The 23,710-nt window shown below is 45.4% G+C and overlaps 2 protein-coding genes across 2 annotated transcripts in view; one reads left to right on the forward strand and one right to left on the reverse strand.

The window, feature by feature from the left end:
- Acer2 (alkaline ceramidase 2) overlaps positions 1-3,590 on the reverse strand; it is a 42,055-nt gene extending 38,465 nt beyond the window's left edge. The window contains exon 1 of the mRNA XM_055629571.1: positions 3,388-3,590. Within this exon, the coding sequence (XP_055485546.1) occupies positions 3,388-3,495 (108 nt within the window). The 5' untranslated portion in view covers positions 3,496-3,590. The remainder of the gene's footprint in view (positions 1-3,387) is intronic.
- A 17,062-nt stretch (positions 3,591-20,652) lies between these two features.
- Positions 20,653-23,646, forward strand: Rps6 (ribosomal protein S6). Its single transcript, XM_055629582.1, has 6 exons — positions 20,653-20,739; positions 21,252-21,383; positions 21,752-21,962; positions 22,187-22,333; positions 23,256-23,413; positions 23,517-23,646. The coding sequence occupies exons 1-6, from the start codon at positions 20,734-20,736 to the stop codon at positions 23,610-23,612; spliced, it is 750 nt and encodes a 249-aa protein (XP_055485557.1). The 5' UTR covers positions 20,653-20,733; the 3' UTR covers positions 23,613-23,646.
- Positions 23,647-23,710: the final 64 nt, after the last annotated feature.

Here is a 23,710-nt window from a genome sequence, read left to right on the forward strand (position 1 = left end):
ATATATATATATATATATATATATATATATATATATATATATATATGCTTTTATTATCGTTTCATAATTATTCTAACTGTAAAAAAAATGGCCTTTTTATTTAGACAGAAAAGGTAAATTGTTGGAGGTTGCTCTGATGAATGCTACTAGCCCTCAAGATCTGGGCACACCTAGTCTTGTGTAAACCTACCTGATTGGCTGATTAAACAGCCTATAACTGGGCAGGGCAGAATGGGGTGGGCGTGGCTAATGTTCCTGGCCTTTTACATTGAAGAGAGAATCATGGGAGACAGACGGACAGAAGAGAGGAAGAAGGAGGACAGCATAAATGGGTTAGCGTGCAGAAGAAATCACGTGGGCCTGGAGGAAGGACTCCAATAATGGCATGAAAAGCCCCAGATGAAGAATGCAAGCACGTTTTTATGGTTATGGATGGAAGATAGTTCAGATGAGGAGGATTAAGGTGGATGGCATTGGAGGAGGCTGGGAGATGGATGGTGAGGATATGAGACAGTGTAAGAGAAATATCTGCTCGGCCCAAGATAAATAAGGCAATTATAAATCTAACAGGTGCTTGTGTCTTATTATTTTTGTTAGCAGGTTAAATGATACCGCCGTGATAATCTTAGGGCTAATAATAAACATTAGATAGCCCAACAGCCCTTTTTTTTTTTTTTTTTTTTTTTTTAGATATTACAACAACATCCAGCCTGGGCAACAGGGAGACCCTGTTTTAAAACAAAATAAATGAGATGAGCAAGGTGGTACATGCCTTTAATCTTAGCACTCTGGAGGCAGAGGCAGGCAGATCTCTGTGAGTTTGCAGCCAGTTTGTTCTACAGAGGGAGATCCAGGCCAGTCAGAGCTACATGGTGAGACCCTATCTGAAAACAAATAAACAAATGAAAAATGAAACCTGCTGTCTTAGCTGGGTGTGGTGGCACATGCCTGTAATCCCAGCAGTGGGGGAGACAGAGACATGTGAATCTGTTGTGAGTTCAAGGCCAGTCTGGTGTACAGAGTGGGTCCAGGACAGCCAAGGCTATACAGAGAAATGAAGTCTCAAAAATCAACAAAACAAAACAAAAGCCAGGCATGGTGGCACACTCCTATAATCCCAGCACTCAGGGAGGCAGAAGCAGGTGTATCTCTGTGAGTTGGAGGCCAGCCTGGTCTACAGAGTGAGTCCAGGACAGCCAAGGCTACACAGAGAAACCCTGTCTCCAAAGGGGGGTAGGGGAGAGAGAGAAACCGGCTGTCTTACTATGAGGACCTTAGGAGAGGTTTAGCATCAACAATTCATTGGCATTCTTTATGCATGAGAAAGAAAGAAAGGCTCAGGAAAGGCCTGTGGTAGCTCCCCCAGGTCAGCAGAGCCACAGTGAGAAGGAAATGCTGTGGAGGGAGCTTGCACTCACCAACCAGCTGACCAGCTGTTTCTCTGTGACCCTCCACATTCCAGAGAAAATGCAGTGGCTTCTAAATCCCAAGGAAAAAGTTCGTCAGGTAGCTGGGCTAGATTAAGCAGCCACAAACACTGCAGCTCTGCTACAAAATTTCGCTGTATAGAGCCCCAATGGGGGTGAGACTGAAATGAACAAGCAGCAGCCAGATGCGCAGGCCACTTGAGAAGCTGAGATAGGAGGACCTCAAGTCAGCCTGGGCTACACAGAAAGACCCTTTTCAGAAAGAGAAAAGCGACGAGGAGAGGCCAGAGGGGAGGGGAGGAAAGAAGGAAGGGAGAGGAAGGTCAATGCTCCCCCTCCTCCAGCACTGAGGAGTTTTCGAGGCTGGCTCAGAGCAGCTGTACATGAGCATTGGGGGGCCTTATGACAGGGCTGACCGTGTCTGAGAAGCTGCACACTCCGCAGGAAACTGCCATGGTGGGTGTGCAAGAACCTGCCATTCCTTCAACTCTGGTAAAATCTTTAATATTTCTCAGCAATTCTTCACTTGCTCCCACTGATGCTTCTCCTCCTTGAAAGTACCAGCCCCCACCCCCCTACCCTCCAACCCCGCTGCCCTGCTCCAGCCCCTTCTGTTGGTGCCCAAGTACTTCTTGGCAGTATACCCCACCAGGTTGTATAAGAATGAGGTATGGCCACTTCCGCTAACTAGACCTTTTCCTATGTCTCTGCATGTCAAAGGTCTGGGTTCCTCCAGCAGCTGACCCGGCCATATAACAAGAAGCAGGGATGCTGATGCCGATGACAGCCCTGTATTTTAGCACTGACTGAGATGAGGCACGGTGGAGAATTCTGGGTCGTAGCCCCAGACATACCAGCGCGTGGGCATGACAGCTTGCTGCTCGATCAATAATAGCCCAGTCTTTTCGCCGCGGGAATAAAAGAGCAATACAAACAAGAACGGGGAGGTGGGGGATCAAAAGTAAAGGACGGGGGAATAAAAGGGACCAGGGGCAAGAATAATGCCTGGTTCTTGGTTCTTTTCAGAAATCCAAGAAGGGGGGGGGGGGGGAGAAAGAAAGAAAATCCTAAATAACAATCTCAAACTCACAGTGACTCAAACTAGGAGTTCCTGTTTTCTGTGTCTGAACAGCAAAGAAGATAAGCCAGAAAAATGATCATGCAAAGTCACATTGGGTACCAGAGTCCTGAGAAACCGGCACAGGGGAAAAGCAGAGACATTTCCTCTCCTAGGGACAACCTTTCCCTCTCACAAAGCCCCAAATCCCAGAATTCTGTAAATTTCCGCTTTGTCCATATCTAGGGACCTAGGCAAGTCTAGAAAATTCACCCCTCATCACTCCCAAATATCACTGTCACCAGCAGGAGCTGGCTCAAAACCGGACTCTAAAAGCAACAAGAAAAAGAACTGATAGCAATTAACTTGATTCTGGACTAAAACAATTCGATCAACATTGTCATAGTTTAGTGGAAAGGACATGCTAACTTGTGGGAGTGAGCCCAGCTCCTGGACGCGCCCAAGGGCTCCCCTTTCCCAGGGCACCCAAAGCAGGTACTCAGCGCAAAAACGCACACAATGAGATTCAGGTGCGTCACGCCACAAAGATCCCAGGCAGGGGGGAAGGGAGCTGCCCCTGTCGGTGGATTCACGTCCCCAAATGACCCAAACTGGAAGAATGGGTTGACGCAGACCCCTGGGCTCCCGGACTACAGGAGCCAAACAAGACAATGGAGTCTTAAGAAGAAAAATGACAGGAAGAGCTGGAGGCGCTCATATGCCCTGGATAGGGACTGGAGAAGGGTGCAGAAATGGAGCTGCAAGTAGCGCCCGGAGAAGGGGCGTGGAGTGACTCCTGCCTGGGACATCCACGGTCACCCAGCCGCCTGCTTCCAGGCGCCGCAGCCGCGGGGCCAGCCCCCTTCCTCCGCCCGCCTGCCCTCCGGCTCCCGCGTCCCGCACCGTGTTGTAGAACTCGGCGATGGCAGGCACGATGGTGTAGTTGTCCTCGCACCAATCCACCTCAGAGCTGCCAGCCCGCAGCTGGTCCCACCAGTGCGGGGCGCCCATGGCCGCTCCGGAGCATCGGAGCAGCTTCTCCGCAGTGGCTACCGGCCCGAGAGGCTGCGGGACACACTGCGCGTCTGCCACTTTATGCGGTGCGGGGCAGCCTCCTCCGGACGCGGCGCCTCCCCGCCGGCCTCCCCAGCCCCCCGGCTGCACCCGCCCGCCACCGGCGGAGCAGACCCGCCCAGGCCCCGCCCCCGGGAGTCCCGGAGCCCGGCGGTCACGCCCACCCGGGGCGGGTCCTGACGGGCAGAGGACCCCGGAGGACGGGAGCAGTAGGGCGGGGGCGGGGTGGAAGCGGGGACTGAAGTCACCAGCTCTCTCCGGTACCGAGCTGGTGGCAAAGGCCTTGAGGGTCGCGCTTATCCGCGTGCGTCCAGGTTGTGTAAAGAACACTAGGGCGTAAATATGTAAAACAGGGAGAAAAGCACGGAGACCCGGACCCAGTTGGACTCCAAGGGAGTTCTGCTTCACTGCGCTTGGGACGCCAGTTCTCACACCTGAGGAAGGCTCTTGTTCCTCTTGAAGGCAGGATGGCTCTACCAGACGCAACTCGCTGCTGGCTAGGATAGAAGGACCCTCCTCCAGGTTGTAGCAACAGGTTCTCTGGACCCATCCAAAGCAGCTTGGGCCACCCACTCCCCAGGGGAGCGTTTCTGCAGCAATCTACACTGGTTGTCCTTTCCTCGCTCGGGCAGGACGGCCTTCTGTCCTGGCTGGAGCACCTGTAAGCAGTTCCTGAGTTTCTCTTCCAGAGACGTCCACACACCCATTGTCTCCATGGCTGGCAGAAGCTTCGGGTCTCCACCTCATGTTCACCAGGAAATTCAGCTTTATTCCCTAGGGGCCAACCCACTCCTGGCGTCTTCATTAACCCCTCTTCCTTCTCTAGAGCCACTTCTGACCGTCTCCTGGAACCCAGGGAGGAAAGCATACACTGCCACCTTCTTCTGGGGTCAGTTATCTAGCAAGAGTGAGCAGGCCAGAGCCACAAAAGAAAAAGGCACTGTTAATGTCTCCCTCGCTGCTGCGTATTGAACACCAACCGCCCAGCAACAGAACTGTCTTCTCACGTGCTCATATTTGACTAATATATAGCTTAGGTGAAAATAAGCTGCATGTGGCATCACATGCTCGTAATCACCCCCAAAAAACACTATCCACATCCACCCACTCTAATAATATAAAGGAGTTATAATATGTGCCAATTTTTTCAAATTGTGGTCCACATGGTCAAAATGTTTTATCTATATTTGCATCATTTTTGTTTTTAATTTTTTTGAGACAGGGGCCTGTAAAATGCTGGAATTTATAGGCACATACCACCACATCCAGCTTTTTTCTCCTTTTTTTTTTTAAAGGAATGTTCATTGTAGCTTTCCAGACGTGCACTGTGATATACGGACACCCAATAGAACGTGTTTGTGCATTTATAGGCATTAAATGCCTCAGGTTGAATTCCTAGCATTGTGAAAATGTTGACAGATGATAGATAGGCAGGTAGGTAAAAAAGAGAGATGCTAGACCCCCATAAACGAAGATTAATCAGGGTCCTCAGTACTTTGTTAAAGACTGATTACCCTGGAGAAGGTGTCCGTGTGTCCTCAGTACTTTGTTAAAGACTGATTACCCTGGAGAAGGTGTCCGTGTGTCCTCAGTACTTTGTTGAAGACTGATTACCCTGGAGAAGGTGTCCGTGTGAGTGTACACACATGGGGAGTGCTACACAAACCTGTTCGCTCGTGGAGAGGCTCCAACAGGGTGTCAGCTGTATACTCTACCATGCTCTGCCTTTACCTTTAAGACACGGTCTCTCCCTGAACTTGGGGTTTGCATTTCCTTGACTGGGCTGGTAGCCAGCAAACCCCAGCACTGATCCTGCGTCTGTCTCCTCAGAGCTGGGTTACTCTTATACACCAGGTGAATGACTGTACCTGTGAATGACTCGCCTGAGTTCTGGGACCTGAATTCTGCTCTTTGTGATTGCATTACAAGCACCCTTAACCACTGATTTGTCTCTCCCTGGCCCCCGTGTCCTCAATATTTTAAATATTTTATTTTTCTTTCTTTATTTATTTATTTTTATGTGCATGGGTGTTTTGTTTGCCTACATGTTTCCTGGTCCACTGCAAGTATGCAGTAACCATGAGGCCAGAAGAGGGCTATTTGGGCCCCCGGAACTAGAATTACAAATGGTTATGAGCCGCCGTGTGGATGCTGGAAATTGAACCCAAATCCTCTGAAAGAACAGCCAGTGTTCTTAACCACTGAGCCATCTCTCCAGCCCTCCACTGGAGTGCATATTGTCTGAAACAACTCAGGTTTAAGATCAAAGTCTGCTACTGTGGGAGAGAGAAAGCTCTTTCATCCCCTTTGGTCCTTATGTAGGGTCTTTGGCTAGATTTAGGATTCCAATCAATACAAAAGCTGATGGAGAGAAGCATAAAAGTTTTGTTAATTTCACATGTGCCTGCGAGTCTTCACAAGGGAGTGAAGTCTGGAGAAATTCTCAAAGAATGATATTTTTGTATTACACTAGAGCAATAACATTTTTTTTTTGAAACAAGATCTGGCTGGCCTTGAACTCACAGAGATGTGCCTGCACTGATGGAATTAAAGGCATGAGCCACCATGCCCAGCCTAAAAGCAATAATAACTTTATAAGAGAGTAGACAGTGGATCTAGGTCAGCGTTTCTCAACCTGTGGGTCACAACCCTTTTGGGGGTTAAATGACTGTTTACAGAAGTTGCCTAAGACCATCTGCATATCATATATTTACATCGCAATTCATAACGGTGGCAAAATTACAGTTATGAAGTAGCAATGAAAATAACTTTATGGTTGGGGAGCACCACAACATGAGGAGCTGTATTAAAGGGTCGAAGCATTAGGAAGGTTGCGAGCCACTGATCTAGGGGCTGCTAATAAGAGAAATATGTTACAAAAGGATTTAGGCACCAATAGAAGATTCAGCTTACACAAAGAACTTCTTTATTTGAGTTCACATCACCAGACTCTAGTTCTCTAGTCTTGGTATGCCAAGCACACTGTTCTCCCACCAAAATTTTCAGGTTTGGGTTTCTGTGGTGGTGGGGAGAGAATCTGGGACCCTAAGCATGCTAAACACATGCCCTACTACATTTCAAGCTGTCTGCCAAAGAATCCTTATGGCTTGCTGCATATAGGGGAAAGGCCGAATGGCTCTCTATGAAGGTACATTTCTTAAGTGATTTCAGCTTGAAAGGATCAATATACAAGCCCAGCATTTTTCGCCTTAACGCTCTAGCCTTTTTAACACCTTCTCGTTACACACAGTGTGAGCTGCTAGCTGTGGATGAGTGAGTGGCAGAGAACACTAAAGTTAGAGAACATTCCAGTGACACCGGTGTTGGTCCGCTGACAACTATTAAAAATTTCCTGATGCTAACAATAACTATAATGCACTAACTTAACATCAGTAGATATTGTCAGGTAACCAATTTTGAGACTGAGCTTTGATGCTTTAGCACAGTCAATAGTTTCATTCTCAATTCTGATATCTTGGGGGTAGGGGGCGGTGAGCAAAGCCTGGCTCAGTTCTATGGTGAGTTTACTTATTGAACCTTTGGTCTAAATATGAATCACTGGTACAAAGTCATGAGACCAGGATCTGGAGAGTCATCAAGTAAGCAAGCCAACATGCCCATGACATTCTAGAATTTTTTACTTACTTTACAGCAATATTTACGTAAGCAAATATCAGATAGGAATATCTAGCTCAACTGGTTCCATGAGTGAAATTTATCAAATCACAGAATCTTTATGGGGGAAAAAAAAATAGTAGGCACCTGAGTAAGTGAGGCAAGACATGCCTGATCAAGAATGAAATTCTCTGCGTTTTCCTGTTTGGCCTGAGTTCTCTGCTGCTCCGTTGTCTCAGGCTGGTGGTTCATCCTCAGGATAAGGCCAGCAACAGCAACCCCAGCTGGGAACTTTTCAGATATGCGAATTGCCCAGCGTCCACCAGAGACCTACTGGGCACTTTCAAGAAGTGTGTAAAAATGGTACACTTTCACTCTGAACTTTGAGTCTTTAAAAAGCCAAATCTAACAGTTGGTGAGTAGCTGGATGAGAGCAATGTATGGTGACAAGTATAAAGGCTGATCTTCTTTGTCACGTTGGCTGGACTTGGAATCACTGAAGGAAGTCACACCCCGAGTATGCGCAGGTCCCGAAGGCTGTGGTTGCAGACTGAATGAAAAGGGAAGCAACCAATCGGAGCACCAGCCCCTGACAGTGACAAAATATGACCAGCTTGCCTTATGCTCACATTACCACATCGTCCTTCTGTAATGGACTATATTTCTATGAACCCAAAATAAGCCCATTCCCTATGGCATAACCTTTTGTCAGATATTTGGCTACAGCAACAAGAGCAATAATTAAAACATGTATGTTGAAAATGTCATACTGAAACCCATTACTTGCTCATGCTCCTCTTGCCTCTGCCTCAGGAGTGGTAGGATGACCGCATGCACCCCCATAACTTACTCTTTGCTTTTCATTTGAGAGTCTAGGCTCAGAAATGAGGGAGAAGGCCGGTTATTACTCAGTGGTAAAGTGTATATGTATCATGTACAAACCCCTGCACCAAAAAAGAAAAGAAGGAGGAAGAGAGAAAGAGGAGGAGGAGGAGAATGGGGAAGAACAAAGAAGAGGAAGAAGAAAACAAAGTAGAAGAAGAGGAAAGGACTGAAGAAAGGAAAGAAGAAAGAAAGAAAGAAAGAAAGAAAGAAAGAAAGAAAGAAAGAAAGAAAGAAAGAAAGAAGAGAAAAGGGAAAGAAGAGAGAGAGGTGGCAGCAGAACCTTGCTATGAAACATTGCAACCTCAAGTAGGCACGTTGATTGTCGGGTCAGGTGCCTGCTACTTATTTGCTGACAAGCCCTTGATGGTTTCTAGAAGTGTCTCTCTTCTGGTTGTAATCTGTGCTTGAAAACTACAAGGTTGGGACTGGATGAAAAATAAAAAATAAGTGGTTTTGAGGTTGAGGCTTTAGGTCAGTTGGTAGGATGCCTGTCTAGCAAGCTTCATTGCCATGTATGTGAGGCCCTGGGTTTCATCCCCAGCAGCAGGAAAACTGGGTGCCGTAGCACACACCTGTAATCTCAGCCTTTGGAGGATGAAGGCAGGAGGATCAAAAGTTCAAGGTCATCATTGGCTACACAGGGAATCTGAGGCTGGCTTGGGCTTCAGGAGATCCTGTCTCAAAAATAACCAGGGAAGGAGAGAAAAGGAGAAAGTTTTACTTGCTTGAAGGGCATGGGATATTTATGGTGTTTTTTTGTTTGTCTGTTTGTTTTGGTCTAATTCTTCTGGAGAGAGGGCTGTTAACTGGCTCTGGCTTGCAAAGATTTAACAGGAAAGTTTTAAGTATCTTCATATTAAGTGGTGAATAAGATAAGACCAATAAAAAGACTGCTCTTGGCCTCAAAGACCTAATCCAATAGCTGGATGTAATAACAGTTCCTATAACCCCAGCACAAAGAATGGAGAGGCAAGAGGCTTGCTGAAAATTTAAAGCTGAATTGGCTTAATAGTGAGTTCCAGATGAGGCAAAGCCACAAAGTGACACTCATTTAAATACAAAAAGTGCAAAAATTAATTTAGTTTTAACTGATAAAAATTGAAGGTTGGGTGCGGTGGTGGACACCCTTAATCTCAGCACTTGAGGGGCAGATGCCGACAGATCTCTGTGAGTCTGAGGCTGGCCAACACACTTTCAAACCTATGGGACAGGTCTTGGCCTGTCACTTGTTAGGGCCAACTGGAATTGATTTGTGTCATCCCTGAACAGGGGTTTGACTATGTTTTTTTTCCTGTTATGTCCACAACTGGGACTGTTCTTTGGCCTGCAGCTTAGAATGAAGAAAATTCATGAAGCAAAGCAGAGCTTGGGACAAATACTTGGACAATACCAACACAACTTGGGCAAGTTGTGTTATGTTGCAAACTACTGACGTGGAGGCTTTTGCTCTCTTACCCCAACGGGACTTAGCGAAGGCTAGCAAGCACGGAGAGTTAAAAAAGCCAAATCTCTATAAGGAAATCAGGGCATGAAAGAGTGGGGAGAAATGGAGACAATTTCAAAACGTAGGTTACTAGCCCAAATATCAGATAAAAGCAGAAACAGGACTTAGATTTGACTTGAGCCAGGGTGCAGATTTGATATCTGAAAAGACACTGCTCTGGCCACTGACAAGGCGAGCTGGGAGATTAAGAACACATTGGGATTAGAGAGATTTGTAGATGGTGGGGATGAGATACTGGAAAGCTGGAGCAGGGGAAGAGGATGGGCAGTAGGACAGCATCCCCTTGGGCATGGGACATCTAGAGAGCCTGGCCACTGAGCAGAGGGGTGTAGAGAGGGCAGCGGGCAGGCTGAGAAGCAAGAGACGAAACACCCCAAGCAACCAGCTCAGGAGGAGGAGGATGGGGGGTAAGGGTGGTGGCAGCTAAACAGTCAAGACTACTTCTCACTACCGACCTGTGCAGCAGAATCGCTGTGACTTAGTGAGTCTGGGTGTGGTACATGTTGAGCTAGAGTTTGTATGTCTGTGTGAGAATATCTCCGGTGACTGGAGTTACAGACCGTTGTGAGCTGCCATGCGGGCGCTGGGAACTGAACGCAAAACCTCTGGAAGAGCAGCCAGTGCGCTTCATCACCGAGCCAACTCTCCAGCCCCCAAAAGTTATTTCTTAAAAGGTGGGCTTATAAAAGACTACCATGGCTTCATTCTGGCAAAGATAAATCTATAGAAGAAAGCATGTATGTGGCTGCCTGGGGATGGGAGAGGGAATTCATTGCAGAAGAGCACAGAACTCCCTGAAAGGTAACAACTTTATGAGTTCCTAAACCTTGGGACCTTATAAAGGTAAATCTGATCAAACTCAAAATAAACAAAGAAACAAACAAAGAAATAAAGATAAAGTACTTAAGATAAATACTTAGAGATAAAGTAGAGCAAGTGAGATTAGTATTGCAATAATGGGGAGGGGTCAGGTCTGGCTGTTTTTACTTGGTACACATTTACATTGTTTTCAGAAACAAATAGATTATCTCCAAATGCATCTCATACCCAAGATCAACAGAAGTTCAAGTTAGTGGCAAAGGCGGTTTCAGGTCCAGCTTGTTGTTATTATCTTTCATCTTTACCCCAGAGAACACAAGCAAAGCAGCCAAAGGTTATCCTACGTGAGGACACATCACACACTCACTCTCTTACTGGGAAGGTCTGGACACAGGGGCAGCTCCAGTGAACAGGCTACTACTAGCACCCTGGGTGGGTCTAGATGGTTCAGTGACCACGGACATGTTCCGAAAGTTGGGAACTAGTCTCCAGTCCAGGGGAATGTTGAAGCTGGGTTGTGAGGGAGCTAACAATGGCATATCTCACCTCTGGGAGCTGGCTAGGTGGAGGTGGCCTAACCACTTCATGTTTACTCACTCTGCCAAAGACCAGGAAATACCGGAGGGAAGCAGGATTGACACTGAAGGAGAAAATGAAGAGGGACAAACCCAGAGAAGTAAAGGGTTATCAAAAAGCAGGTTGCATTTATATGACTCAGACGGAAGTCATGTGTATGGAAAGCCACAGCTTAAGGGATATGGGCTGTTCCTTCTGCATAGAAAAGTTTGGGGAAAAGTAGAGCCCAAAAAAAAGGGAGCTTGAGTGGAAGCATTCTAAAATGTGAAAGATCTGAGTGTAGTAGTGGCACACGCTTTAATCCCCAAACTCTGGAGGCAGAAGCAGGCAGATCTCTGTGAGTTCAAGGCCAGCCTGGTCTACATAGTAAGTTTCAGGACAGTCAAGGCTACATATAGAGATCATGTTTCAAAACAAAAATCAACAAAATAAGTAAATAAATTAAAATGTAAAAGAACCCAGGCATGGTGATGCATGCCTTTAATCTCAGCACTCAGGTGGCAGAAGTCAGTGAATCTCTGCGTGTTTGAGGCCAGCATGGTCTACACAGCAGGTTCCATGCCAGCCAGGTCTATATAGTGAGACCCTGTCTAAAGACAAAGGAAAGGGAGGGAGCACACAGGAGAGTTGTCTCACTGATAAAAGTGCTGCTTGCTATACAAACTTAGTGATCTGGATTTAATCCCTGGAACAAAGGGGAAAGGAGAAAACCATCACCCATAATTGACCTCTGACCTCTGTATGTATCTAGGAAACACGCACACCCACTAAAGAAAGGGTGAAAGAAAAAGAAAAGAAAGCAGAAAGAAATGGGAAGAAAATACTGTCTACTGCAAATTTGAGGTGTCCCTCTCACACCTCAAACTTGAAAATAGTGGAAAAGACTGGGATCAGTAAACTCAGACTGCCTTTTTAACGATTTAGTTATTTTTAATTGCATGTAAATCAGGTGTTTTACCTGCATGTGTAAAGGTAAATGTGAGAGGGTGTTGGATCTCTTGGGACTGGAACTGGGATTTCTCTGGCCACTGTGACAGGAAAGGCATGGCGCTGAAACACGGGGTACTTGGGTGTGGTCAGCTGCTCCTGGAAAGTTACAGACTAGACACCCGGGGCAAAGGGTCTGAGTCTTACTAGCAAACGCAACCTTGGGAACAAATGATATTTTAGTTAAGGAACAATTGCTGCTCCTCTCAGGTGTGAACATTTGAAGAAACTTCAATCTAGAAATCCTTGGTGGCTCCTTCAGTAACTCCCTACATGGAGTTACTGAAAACTTCCATTTACACAGAAGAGGTTAGTTTTAGCATGGTAGATGAGCCTGGCCTCATACTTACTGCCCGGCCTCCACTTTCCATGTACTGGGGTTACAGTCATGCACCTCCACACCTGGGTGCATTTCTTTTCTTTCTTCCTGTCTTTCTTTCTTGAAAGAATAAATAAGAATAGTCAGCAGGGTGCGGTGCCGTGGTACGGTGGTACGGTAGTGCATACCTTTAATCCCAACAGCAGGCAGATCTCTGAGTGTGAGGCCAGCTTGGTCTACAAAGTGTGCCTGTCTCAAAAAAAATATATTTTAGCCTGGTATGGTGGCATGGGCCTGTCATTTCAGAACTGAGAAGGCTAAAGCATGAAGCTTTTGAGTTCAAGTCTGTCTTGGAATACATAGAAACCCTGTCTCAAATACAAATACAGATATTCACACATACATATGAAAAATTAGACTTTTGCTTTTTTTTTTTTTAAGACTTCTCCTATCTTTATGTGGGAATGAGTTCTGGCTCAAATAATTTTTTTTCTTAAAATGAAAAGTCATTTTAATATCTCTTGTAAACAAGGTGTGGTGGTGCGCGCCTTTAATCTCAGCACTCTGGAGGCAGAGATAGGAGTTCTCTGAGTTCAAGTCCAACCTGGTCTATAAAGCAAGTTCCAGGACAGCCAGGGCCATGGAAAGACTGTATCTCAACTGCCCCACTATGAAAAATCTCAAGGAAATGATAGCTAGAGGAAATTGTTTAGTCAAAATGGAACTTTAGATATTTTATGCATATGAATGCTCTATCTGCATATACAACTAGATGCCAGCAGAGGGCACCAAATATCATCATAGATGGTTATGAGTCACCATGCTGTTGCTACAAATTGAAGTCAGGACCTCTGGAAGAGCAGCCAAGTACTCTTAACCGCTGAGCCATCTCTCTAGCCCTAAGTATTGAACTTTTAAAGATTTATTGATTTATTATTTATACAGTATTCTGCCTGCATGTAAGCCAGCAGGTCAGAAGAGGGCACCAGATCTCATTATAGATGGTTATGAGCCACCATGTAGCTGCTGGGAATTGAACTCAGAATCTTTAGAACAGCCAGTACCTCTGAGCCATCTCTCCAGCACAAGGACAAAACTTTTAAAGATAGAAAGTACTTCAAAATGGTTTTAGGCCCGTGGATGCCAAGGGAGTGATTTCAACACTTGAATTATTTCTTGCCTTTGCTATATTTCGTTTACCTTTACATTTCTGTTATATCTACCTCCTTCTGTATGCCTGCCTCCCTTCTTTGCTTCCATTCTTTCCAGTTTTGGACCCAAATAACGGTTTTGTACTCAACTTCAGCCCTAGTCCCTGTCTCACTCCCCACTCCCCACTTTCTGCAAGTTTGAGACAGGTCTCTCTTAAATTACTCAGGCTGCCCTTGATTGAATTCACTCAATAGCTTAGATAAGTCTTGAACTTGTGATTCTCCTGCTTCAGCCTTCTCAGTAGTGAGGTTACAGGCTTCCACCATCTGGTCCCTCTTGACTCCTTATGTGTTTCTTACTTCATTAGATAAGACATTCCCAGAAAGCAAAGATCAATACTTTTTATCTGTATTTCCTGCCTCTCGCCTAGATTACTGTGAAGTAGGTGCATAACACAAGTGTGTGGAAGGATGTTGAGAACTCTCCCCAGGGCTGTCCAGCATCTCTGCACAAATGCAGAACAGTTGCTCAACACCAAGCTCAAGCTTCCATCTCTTCTCTGTAGCAAGGCCAACTTGGTTTGAGAACTTTAAGGAAAAATCCCAGAGGTCGTTAAATTTAAACCAGGTAGTTGAAAAGGAGGAAGGTTGATTGCTATCAGAAAGGCTAACATAAGCAAAATCAACAGCACTAGGATAATGGAATGATGGTGGTGGTGATGAGTGTCTCAGGTACTTTCCTACTGCTGTGACAAACACCATTTCCAAGGCAACTTATACAAGAAAGTGCTTAAAACTGGGATTATAGTTTCAAAGGGTTAGAATCTGTGATGGTAGAGCAAAGGCATTAGCAAGCAGCAGGAACAGGTGAGAGCTCACATCTTGCTCTACAAGTAGGAGGCAGAGACAGAACACCGGGAAAGGTGCAAGTCTTTTGAAATCTCAAAGCTACACCTAGTGACACACCTCCCTCCAACAAGGCCACACCTCCTAGTGCTTCCAGCATCTGGGTCCAAGTATTCAAACATTATGAGCCAATGGCAGCCATTCTCCTTCAAACTCCACAATGAGAAAAGCCAACATTCACTGGTGGTCTATTGCATCCCAAGAACTCAAGTTTGTTTTTTTTTTTTTTCTTTTTCTTTCTTTCCTTTTTTTCAGATGTTAAAGCACTGATCTCTGACAAGAGTGCTACAGAGAAGGTAGTGTCTTCATTTTGAGGAAATTAAGGCACATAAAGAGCAAGAGTTTGCCCAAGATTATATACAGTTACTAGGCAATGAGGAGATGGCCCCGGGTGTGTGAAGTGCTCACTACACAAGTATGAGAGTCTGAATTTGGGTTCCAGCATCTACCTAAGAAGCTGTGTGGGGTGATATGCATCTATAACTCCAGGACTAGGGAGGCAGAGATAGGCGGATCCCCGGAGGTTGCTGGTCAGCTATCCCAGCTGAATCAGTCAGTTCCAGGGTCAGGGAGACACCCTACCCGGTCTCAGATAATACATCATCTCCTCAAAAGAGAAATGAAGAAACACATAGAAAGAAATACATGGGGACATAGGGACGAGGTTGCCTTCATATATGGACTCAATGTCACACAAAAGATTCATTCAGGAACTGAAGAGATGGCTCGGTAGTTAAGAGCATTTGCTGCTTTTGCAAAGGACAACAGTTTGTTTACTAGCACCCATGTTAGGTGGCTCACAACAGCCTATAACTCTAGGTTGAGGGAATCTGATGCCCCTTCTAGCCTCCAAGGACACCTGTGCACGCATGAAGACACACACAGTGAATCTTCATATTTGAAAATACTCAGTCTTGCATTTTTCTCTGTCATCTAGGGCATTAATAAACATATACCAGCGGCTCGGTGGTTAAGAGAACTGACTTCTCTTCCAGAGAGCTGTGTTCAATTTCTAGAACCCCCAAAGCACCTCAGAACATTATTATATCTGTTACAAAGGATCTGATGCCCTCTTCTGACCACTGAGAGCACCAGGCACAAATGTGCTGCACAGACATCCATGTAGATAAAACACCCACAATCAAATACCAGATCTTTCAGGCACAGTGCTGTTCACCTATAATCCCAGTACTCAGAAGCCAGAGATGGGGGTCAGAAGTTCAAGGCTACCCTCAGCTATACAGCAAGTTTGAGTGCAGCTTAGGTTAAGTGACATGATTCTTCAAGACAGAAACATGGACACAGAGACACACAAGCAATATGGCAGATCTTCCACACCACTGTAAAAAATGTCTGTTAGTCCCTGATCCAAAGAATGAGTGATCCATAGCAATTCTTGCTCCTGAGAACAGTTACAGAAGTAATTCTAAGGGGCTTCCAAATTTGCTTTCTGTGTGTGGATAAAGCGTGTCATGTTGTTAGTTACTTCCTTGTAAGTAGAGGTTGCATGGAAGGAGATTCTGAGACTCATAGCCAAACTTTGGGCAGAGTGCAGGAAACCTTATAGAAGAAAAGGGAGATAGAAAGACCTGGAGGGGACCTGAACTGCACAAGGAGACCAACAGAGCCAAAAAATCTGGGCCAGGGGGTCCTTCAGAGACAGATACTCTAACCAAGGACCATGCATGGAGATGACCTAGACCCCCTGCTCAGTTTCCAAGTGGGTCCCTTACCTAGTAAGGGGCAGGGGTTGTCTCTGGCATGAACTCAGTGGCAGGCTCTCTGATCAACTCCCCCTGGGAGGGCATTGCAGCTATGTAAGGCCACAGAGGAAGAGGATGCAGCCGCCCCTGATTACAACTTGATAGGCTAGGGTCAGATAGAAGGGGAGGAGGACCTCCCCTATCAGTGGACTGGGGGAGGGGCATGGGTGGAGAAGAGGGAGGGTGGGTGGGACTGAGAGGAGATGGAGGGGGCTACAGCTGAGATACAAAGTGAATAAATTGTAATAAATAAATAAATAAAAATTTAAAAAGAGAGCACACAAAAAAGAAAAAAAATAAGTAGAGATTGCACTTAAAATTGAACTTTGTGTGTTGAAAATGATTCTCCATCCCTCTGTTTCTGTGTCTTTGTCTCTCTGTTTCTCTGTCTCTATCTGCCTCTGTGTCTCCCTCTCTACTTCCAAGACTAGGCTAAAAAGGAAACAGCTCTCTGAGACACTAGAACCCATTTCCTGTTCTACAACTCCTCTTTCTGTGTTTTATTGTTGTTTTGTTTGAGAAAGGGTCTCACTTCCCAGATATTGGAACTAGAAACACCCATCCACCAGGGTTGACTGGCTAACTGATTCTCAGCTAGTCCAGGATGGCCTCAATGCCTTCTATGGTTGAGGCTGGCTTTGAACTATTGATCCTCCTGTTGAAGCATGCATTGTCCTGGACTACAGGCATGCACCCCATTTCTGGTTGGTGTTTCCTTTTCCTCTGTACAGTGATCCTCTGTATCCATGATATCTGCATTTCTAGATACATTAATCTTGATTATTTGAGAAAAAAACCTGCACAAATAGTGAACATTTGTAAACATTTTCTTGCCATTACACTTCTAAAAATACAAAAAAACAAAAAACTATTCACGTAGCATTTATACTGTATTAGGCAGTACATATGAAGTCAGATGTGTTGCTATATAAGTACTCAGTGTTATGCTATTTTACATAAGGAGAAGCTATGGAACTTGGTATCTACGGTGTTCATGAAACCAACTCACAGAAACTAAGGGACAAGCATCCATACTTGCTATGTAGCTAAGACTGACCTCACACTCCTAATCTTCCTGCCTCATCTCCTAAGTGCTACAGTGATGGCAGATGTGTACCACCAAGCAGATATACAATACTAATTTTTAAAACATCAAATCAGCTGTTATGTAGACCAGCACACATTCTGAATTGGTTCCACAGCTTTCCTCATAATCAGAGTCAGAAACCCTTACTCCTTTGCCTTTTTAACCTAAGTCCATTTGTTTTTGAGATATTACTTTCTTTCTGGAACCAATATTCTAGATTTACTTTGTTGTGTATCTGCTCAAGATCTGGAATGAGTGAAATTTGCTAGAGAATGCTTGGGTTTTTGGGTAGGCCATAGAATTTAGAAACCAAGACCGGGGGATAGGTGTGCCCCCAAGTTCCAGATCCTATCTAACCACCAAGCAACACACAATTCAAAATAGATCACAGGACTCATCCCTGTTATCCTTTCTCCCCCTCCTTCCCTTCCTTCCTTCCCTCTTTCTCTTTGTTTTTTTGAGATAGGTTTTCTCTACATAGCCCTGTGTGTCCTGGAACTCACTCTGTAGACCAAGCAGGCCTTAAACTCAGAGATCTGCCTGCCTCTACCGCCAGAGAGCTAAAGGCATGCACCACCTTGCTCATCTGTTTTAAGACAGGGTTTCCCACGTGGCCCACACACTCACTCATAGGTAAATAATGTGGTGTGTGTGTGTGTGTGTGTGTGTGTGTGTGTGTGTGTGTGTGTGTGTTGCGACGATGAGGTCTTGCTAGGTTGTGGAGGCTAGCCTGGAATCTATGACTCTCCCTCTGCTGTTTCCTGAGTGTTAGTATTACAAGCCCCATTCTTGCACTCTTAGATTATGGTAACCAAAACAATGTGAATTGGTACTGGACAGACATAGAAACAGGTCAAGTGTGCAGAGACAACCCATACCATAAGTGCAAAAGCTGTGAGGTGGAGCTCCCATCACATGTAATGCTTGAACAACTGGATACCTATGTGCAAAAATGAGGCTGATCCCACCTCTGGGAGAGACACATTAGGACAACCACTCTGAATGTGGACCAATGACCTAATATAAGAACTAAAATAATTAAAAATAAGGACCTCTAAGATCAGATTGCTGGTGGCACAGGTCTGATAATCTCAGCACTTGAGAGGTGGAGGCATACAAATCAGCATCATCCTCAGCAACAATATAGAGTTTGACATCAGCCTGGACTACAGAGTGAAAGCCTGTGTCCAGAAAATACCTCAGTATCACATACAAGCTCTACCATTCCAATCTCATTTGTTTGTTTGTCCAGGCATTTACTATGTAGACCAAGCTGGCAAGAACCGGTGATCATCCTTTCTCTGCTTCCATAGTGTTGGGGTTAGAGGCACAAATCACCAATAACAGACCTAACAATCCAAAATTTGAAAGTAGGTAACGGTCTGAAGAGATGGCTTAGAGGTTAAGAGCAGTAGCTGTAATTCCAGACGATCAGCAATCAATTCCCAGCACCTTCATAGCATCTGACAGCCATCTAAAACTCCAGTCCCAAGGGATCAGACACCTAATGTCTAAGGGCTCCAGGAATCTATACTCAATAAAAAAAAAATAAATAAAATGTTATAAACAAATCTTTATATAAATTTGGTGGAACTGTTCATTGGTAAAGCCATTGCATAATACACTGAAATGCTTCGAAAGTTAAAAACAGAACTATTTCCTTGCTCTGGGGAGGAATAGGCTGCAGAATTTGAGTTGCAATATAGCATGGGTGACACAGTGCAATCCTGTCTCAAAAAACTTAATTCAAATAAAAGAAGAGAAAAGGTACTCTCTGTCCAGCAACCGCACTGGGAATATATTCAAAAGAACTGAAAGCAGGGTCTTAATATTTGTACATCAGTGTTGATCACAGCATTATGTACAATAGCCCAGGGAGGGAAAGCAACTTGAATGTTCAACAAAAGAATCAATGCAGGAAATGTGCTGTCACACACACACACACACACACACACACACACACACACACACACACACCCTAAAAAGAAAGATCTCACCATATGCTAAAATATAGATAAACCTTGAAGACATTTACTGAAACCAGCTAGCTATAAAAAAAAGACAACTACCATTTGATTTCACCCACGTGCCATGCTTAGGGAAAATTTTAGAGACAGGAGTTGGTGACACAGTGGTGAGGACAGCTGCCTTCTACATTTTCAGGGACAGAAAATTAAAGGGTGAGCAGGTAAAGAGGCAAGTGTTGTTTATTCAGTATGAATTCAGGTACTGGAGAGATTGGTTAGTAATTAAGGGCATTTACTGCTTTTGCAGAGGACTGAGTTCAGTTCCCAGCACCCCTGTTGGGTGGCTCACATCTGCCTGTAACTTCAGGTCTAGGGAATCTGACACCTCTGGCCTCCTCCAGCACCTATTCTTACATCCATATAGTTGCACATATATATATATATAATTAAGTCTTCTTTGCTGGGTGGCAGTGGCGCCTGCAGAAGCAGAGGAACACACTTTAATCCCTGCACTCAGGGAGGCAGAGGCCTGCCTGGTCTACAAAGGGAGTCCAGGACAGCCAAGGTTACACAGAAAAACCCTGTCTCAAAAAAACCAAACCAAAAGAAACATTAAAAAAAAAAAAAAAAAAAAAAGAGTTCGAGGCCAGCTAGCCCGTGATAGTGGCGCCCGCTTTCAATGCCAGCATGAGGAGGCCGAGGCAGGTGGATCTCTGTGAATTCGAGGCCAGCCTGGTTTACAGAGTGAGTTCTAGGCCAGCCAGAACCACACACAGAAACCCTGTCTCGAAAATCTAGGAGAAAAAAAAAAAAGGAATTTGAGGACAGCCAGGGCTATACAAAGACACTTTGTCTCAAACAAACAAACAAAAAATTAGCTTAAACAGAACAGTATGTAATTGCAGTCAACAAGAGAAACACAGAAGTGTTGTTAATTTGTATTAAAAAAAAAAAAAAAGCTAAGGATGGCAGTGGCTTTAGGGTCATTCTCTAATCTGGTTAATCAGCCCCACCCCATTCGTAAAAGGTAAAAACATGGGAAAAGAAAAGCAGGAAGACAGCAAGACTGTTGAGGCCTCTGATGGTTTTCTGTACTGGGTAAACGTGACTGCTTGGCTTCTGCGGTCCGGCGACTACAGGATTCCCTCTGACGGATGCAGAACGAGGCACGGCTTTCAGTATTCTTCGCTGTCAATCGCTGGGACCAGGACAAGATCGTGAACTGGAAATCTTCCTCAGAGAGGAGAGACAGGCCAGCCCGGGCGACAGTTCTAGAAACCTGGGTCGCAAACCCGAGATCCGGCTCCTCAGTGACCCAGACACATGTCCCAGGCCGACGCGGGAAAGGTTAGCTGGTAAGCGGCTATTCCGTGGCCGTCTCCACACTAGGAAGACCCCGGACGCTCAAGCACAACATTGCTGAGGGCTTCAGAGTATTTCAGGATTCCCATCCCCGGAAGTACCGCCCCTCTAGGCTCACTTCCGCCGTCTCCGCACAGGCTAGCCTCGCGAGAATCGAGAGCGCTATGTGACCTGGGCTAGGCGGAAGTCGGCCCTCTTTTCCGTGGCGCCTCCTAGGCCGTCGGCTGTGTCAAGATGAAGGTAGGAGGCGGTGGCTGGGCCCGAGGGAGGCAGTTCGAGGCCCAGAGCGCAGCGCTGTCTCAGCCCCAGGCTTTTACCCATCCGGCCCTAGGTGGAGAGGGGGCTGAGGCAGTGGGAAGCCCTTTCTGGTGGGCTTGGGGCCCCCGGGAGAGCGGATGGCGGTCGATTGCGGCGGCGCAACGGCGGTGTAGCGCAATGGCGGCGCCCGGCTCCCGGCCGGCACTCATGGGCCTGAGGCTAGGCAGCGGCGGGCTGTCCGGCCACCCATGACCGCTCGCCGCCACGGCTCTGCGGTGGCCCGGCATGTAAGGGGCGCCGTGGTGTCGTCCTCTCGTCCCACAGAACGGGAGGGAAACACGTCCCATTAATGTGCTCGACCCATGCTTGGGCTTGCAGGGCCCAAGGATCCGTGTGTCACATTTTCTGCTCTGTACGGGCGCTGCAGCAAGACATTGTGCGACTGAGTTGTGTAGGTTGCCTAAGGGCCTTTCTTCCCTCCTTTCAAATTCTAGCTGAATATCTCCTTCCCTGCCACCGGCTGTCAGAAACTCATTGAAGTGGACGATGAACGCAAGCTTCGTACGTTCTATGAGAAGCGCATGGCCACGGAAGTAGCCGCCGATGCCCTGGGTGAAGAGTGGAAGGTACTGGCATTATTAACTCAATTCTTCACAGCCAGTGGAAAGTACTGTTGGCGTTTGGTTAAGTTACATTCATAGGGTCAGCCAAACTTCGGGGAAGTGCCAAAGAGGAGTTGCTTCTCCTGCTTTTGCTTGTTGTAATTCAGGGTCTTAAGCCCTTCGTGTTCATTATAAAACCTGGGTGGTTAGTGTAACTGGAAATGGACAATTTGCTACCTGAACGGAATAATTCATTGGAAATGTGGCTAAAACGTGAGAGGTTGAAATTGGTCTCGGTTATTTTCTCTAGTGAGGCATGGCACTAGGTTAAGAACCTGTATTTTGTAGATTGGAACAGAACTAATAAATGTACTGTTTTATGTTCAATGCAGGGTTATGTGGTCCGGATCAGTGGTGGGAATGACAAACAAGGTTTTCCCATGAAGCAAGGCGTTTTGACCCATGGCAGGGTGCGCCTGCTGTTGAGTAAGGGCCATTCTTGTTATAGACCAAGGAGAACTGGAGAGAGAAAGCGCAAATCTGTTCGTGGATGCATTGTGGATGCCAATCTGAGTGTTCTCAACTTGGTTATTGTGAAAAAAGGTGAGGCTTTTGTTTATTTGTTGAAATTGGTTGTCCTGGAACCAGATTTTCCCTCTGCATCCTGGGTATTGGGACTAAAGGCACCAGTGGTTTTCGATTGGGATTATGTGCATGTTGATGAATAAACTTGTGTCCTAACTGTTAAAATTATGAATTACTAATTAAACATTACATTATGAGGATGGTGAGAATTTATTGGTTTTATTCTGATTGTTTCGCCTAAGGAGAGAAGGATATTCCTGGACTGACAGACACTACTGTGCCTCGTCGGCTGGGGCCTAAAAGAGCTAGTAGAATCCGAAAACTCTTTAATCTCTCTAAGGAAGATGACGTCCGCCAGTATGTTGTCAGAAAGCCCTTAAACAAAGAAGGTGAGAAGGATTTGGGGCCATATGTGCTGTTTGTTGACAGTGGCATTGCTTGCCTGGAGGCTGATTTCCCAGACCATTAAGTTCATGGCTTTGAGGTTAGGAGTGAGAAGGATTAGAAATTCCGAGGTTACAGAAGTATTCTCATTATAATACATTTGAAAAAGTTTAAAAATAGTTTGTGTGTGTGGGTGTCAACATTTTGCAGGAGGACAGTTCTCTCACCAATATTTTGGAGAGATCAGGTTCAAAGTTGGTGGTACTCTGGATCACAGAAGATAGACTTCTGTCTACTGAATGACTGGTAGTTAAAGCAGAAGAAATGCTTTATCATTTATAAGGGAGCTGTTTGGGATTTGGGGAATAAATTGTGAACACATATTATTAGGCAACATACTGATAACAAGAGCATCAGTGACACAATGCTAATGTGGAAGCATAGTGCTTACATTAGATAACTCAGGGCTTTTACGTAGACCTGTATTAGAAGGATTGTACTAGAGAAATGGTCCTTTCTCCTCGTGGGTGGAGTAGCTGAACCGTAGCAGAACTTGGATATCCAGCTTTTTAATAAAGGGTCCATGAGCTGAGATTTTGAGGTTTCTGTTCCCAGAGAGGCCTATAATGTGGAGTGACTGCAGTGCATATACAAAAGGCTAAATTGAATAATCAGTAATTTACCCTAGGCTTTGGATAGTTTGTTTGCAAATAAGGTTTAAGCATAAGTGAGAAATTGAAACTGGTGGGATTACAATGCAGACCACAGGACCAGAGTAACACTTACAGAAGTATTTTGAGTACCTTGCTGGCATTGGGTGGGTGATGGGGATTGAGTTGGGGCCTTATATGTGCTAGACTTCCATCATGCCACTGGGCATACCTATCCAGCAAGGATATTAAGTGATTTACTTACCTGGGTTTTTAGGTAAGAAGCCCAGGACCAAAGCACCCAAGATTCAGCGTCTTGTCACGCCACGTGTCCTGCAACATAAGCGCCGACGTATTGCTCTGAAGAAGCAGCGTACTAAGAAGAACAAGGAGGAAGCTGCAGAATACGCTAAACTTTTGGCCAAGAGAATGAAGGTAAGACTAAGGAACAAGAATGCAGAAATGCCATTGGACTTGCATTTTTTACCCAGATAGAGCCTTAACTTTTTTTTTGTTTGTTTTTGGTTTTTGCTTTTAGGAAGCCAAAGAAAAGCGCCAAGAACAGATTGCCAAGAGACGTAGGCTGTCCTCCCTGAGAGCTTCTACTTCTAAGTCTGAGTCCAGTCAAAAATAAGTCTTTAAGAATGAATAAATGATCATACTTTGGATCCCCTTTATTGGCTTTTTATTATATTTTTTATTTTTTTGAGACAGAGTTTTTCTGTGTTGCCT

The sequence above is a fragment of the Psammomys obesus genome, unplaced genomic scaffold (assembly GCF_907164565.1).
Source record: "Psammomys obesus unplaced genomic scaffold, mPsaObe1.curated_primary_1811, whole genome shotgun sequence".
NCBI classification, from domain to species: Eukaryota; Metazoa; Chordata; class Mammalia; order Rodentia; family Muridae; genus Psammomys; species Psammomys obesus.

Excerpts from the sequence above, each read along its gene's own strand:
- Rps6 (XM_055629582.1), top strand. Across the intron at positions 22,334-23,255 it reads AAAGCCCTTAAACAAAGAAG|GTAAGAAGCCCAGGACCAAA; the intron begins GTGAGAAGGATT and ends CTGGGTTTTTAG. Across the intron at positions 23,414-23,516 it reads TTTTGGCCAAGAGAATGAAG|GAAGCCAAAGAAAAGCGCCA; the intron begins GTAAGACTAAGG and ends TTTTGCTTTTAG.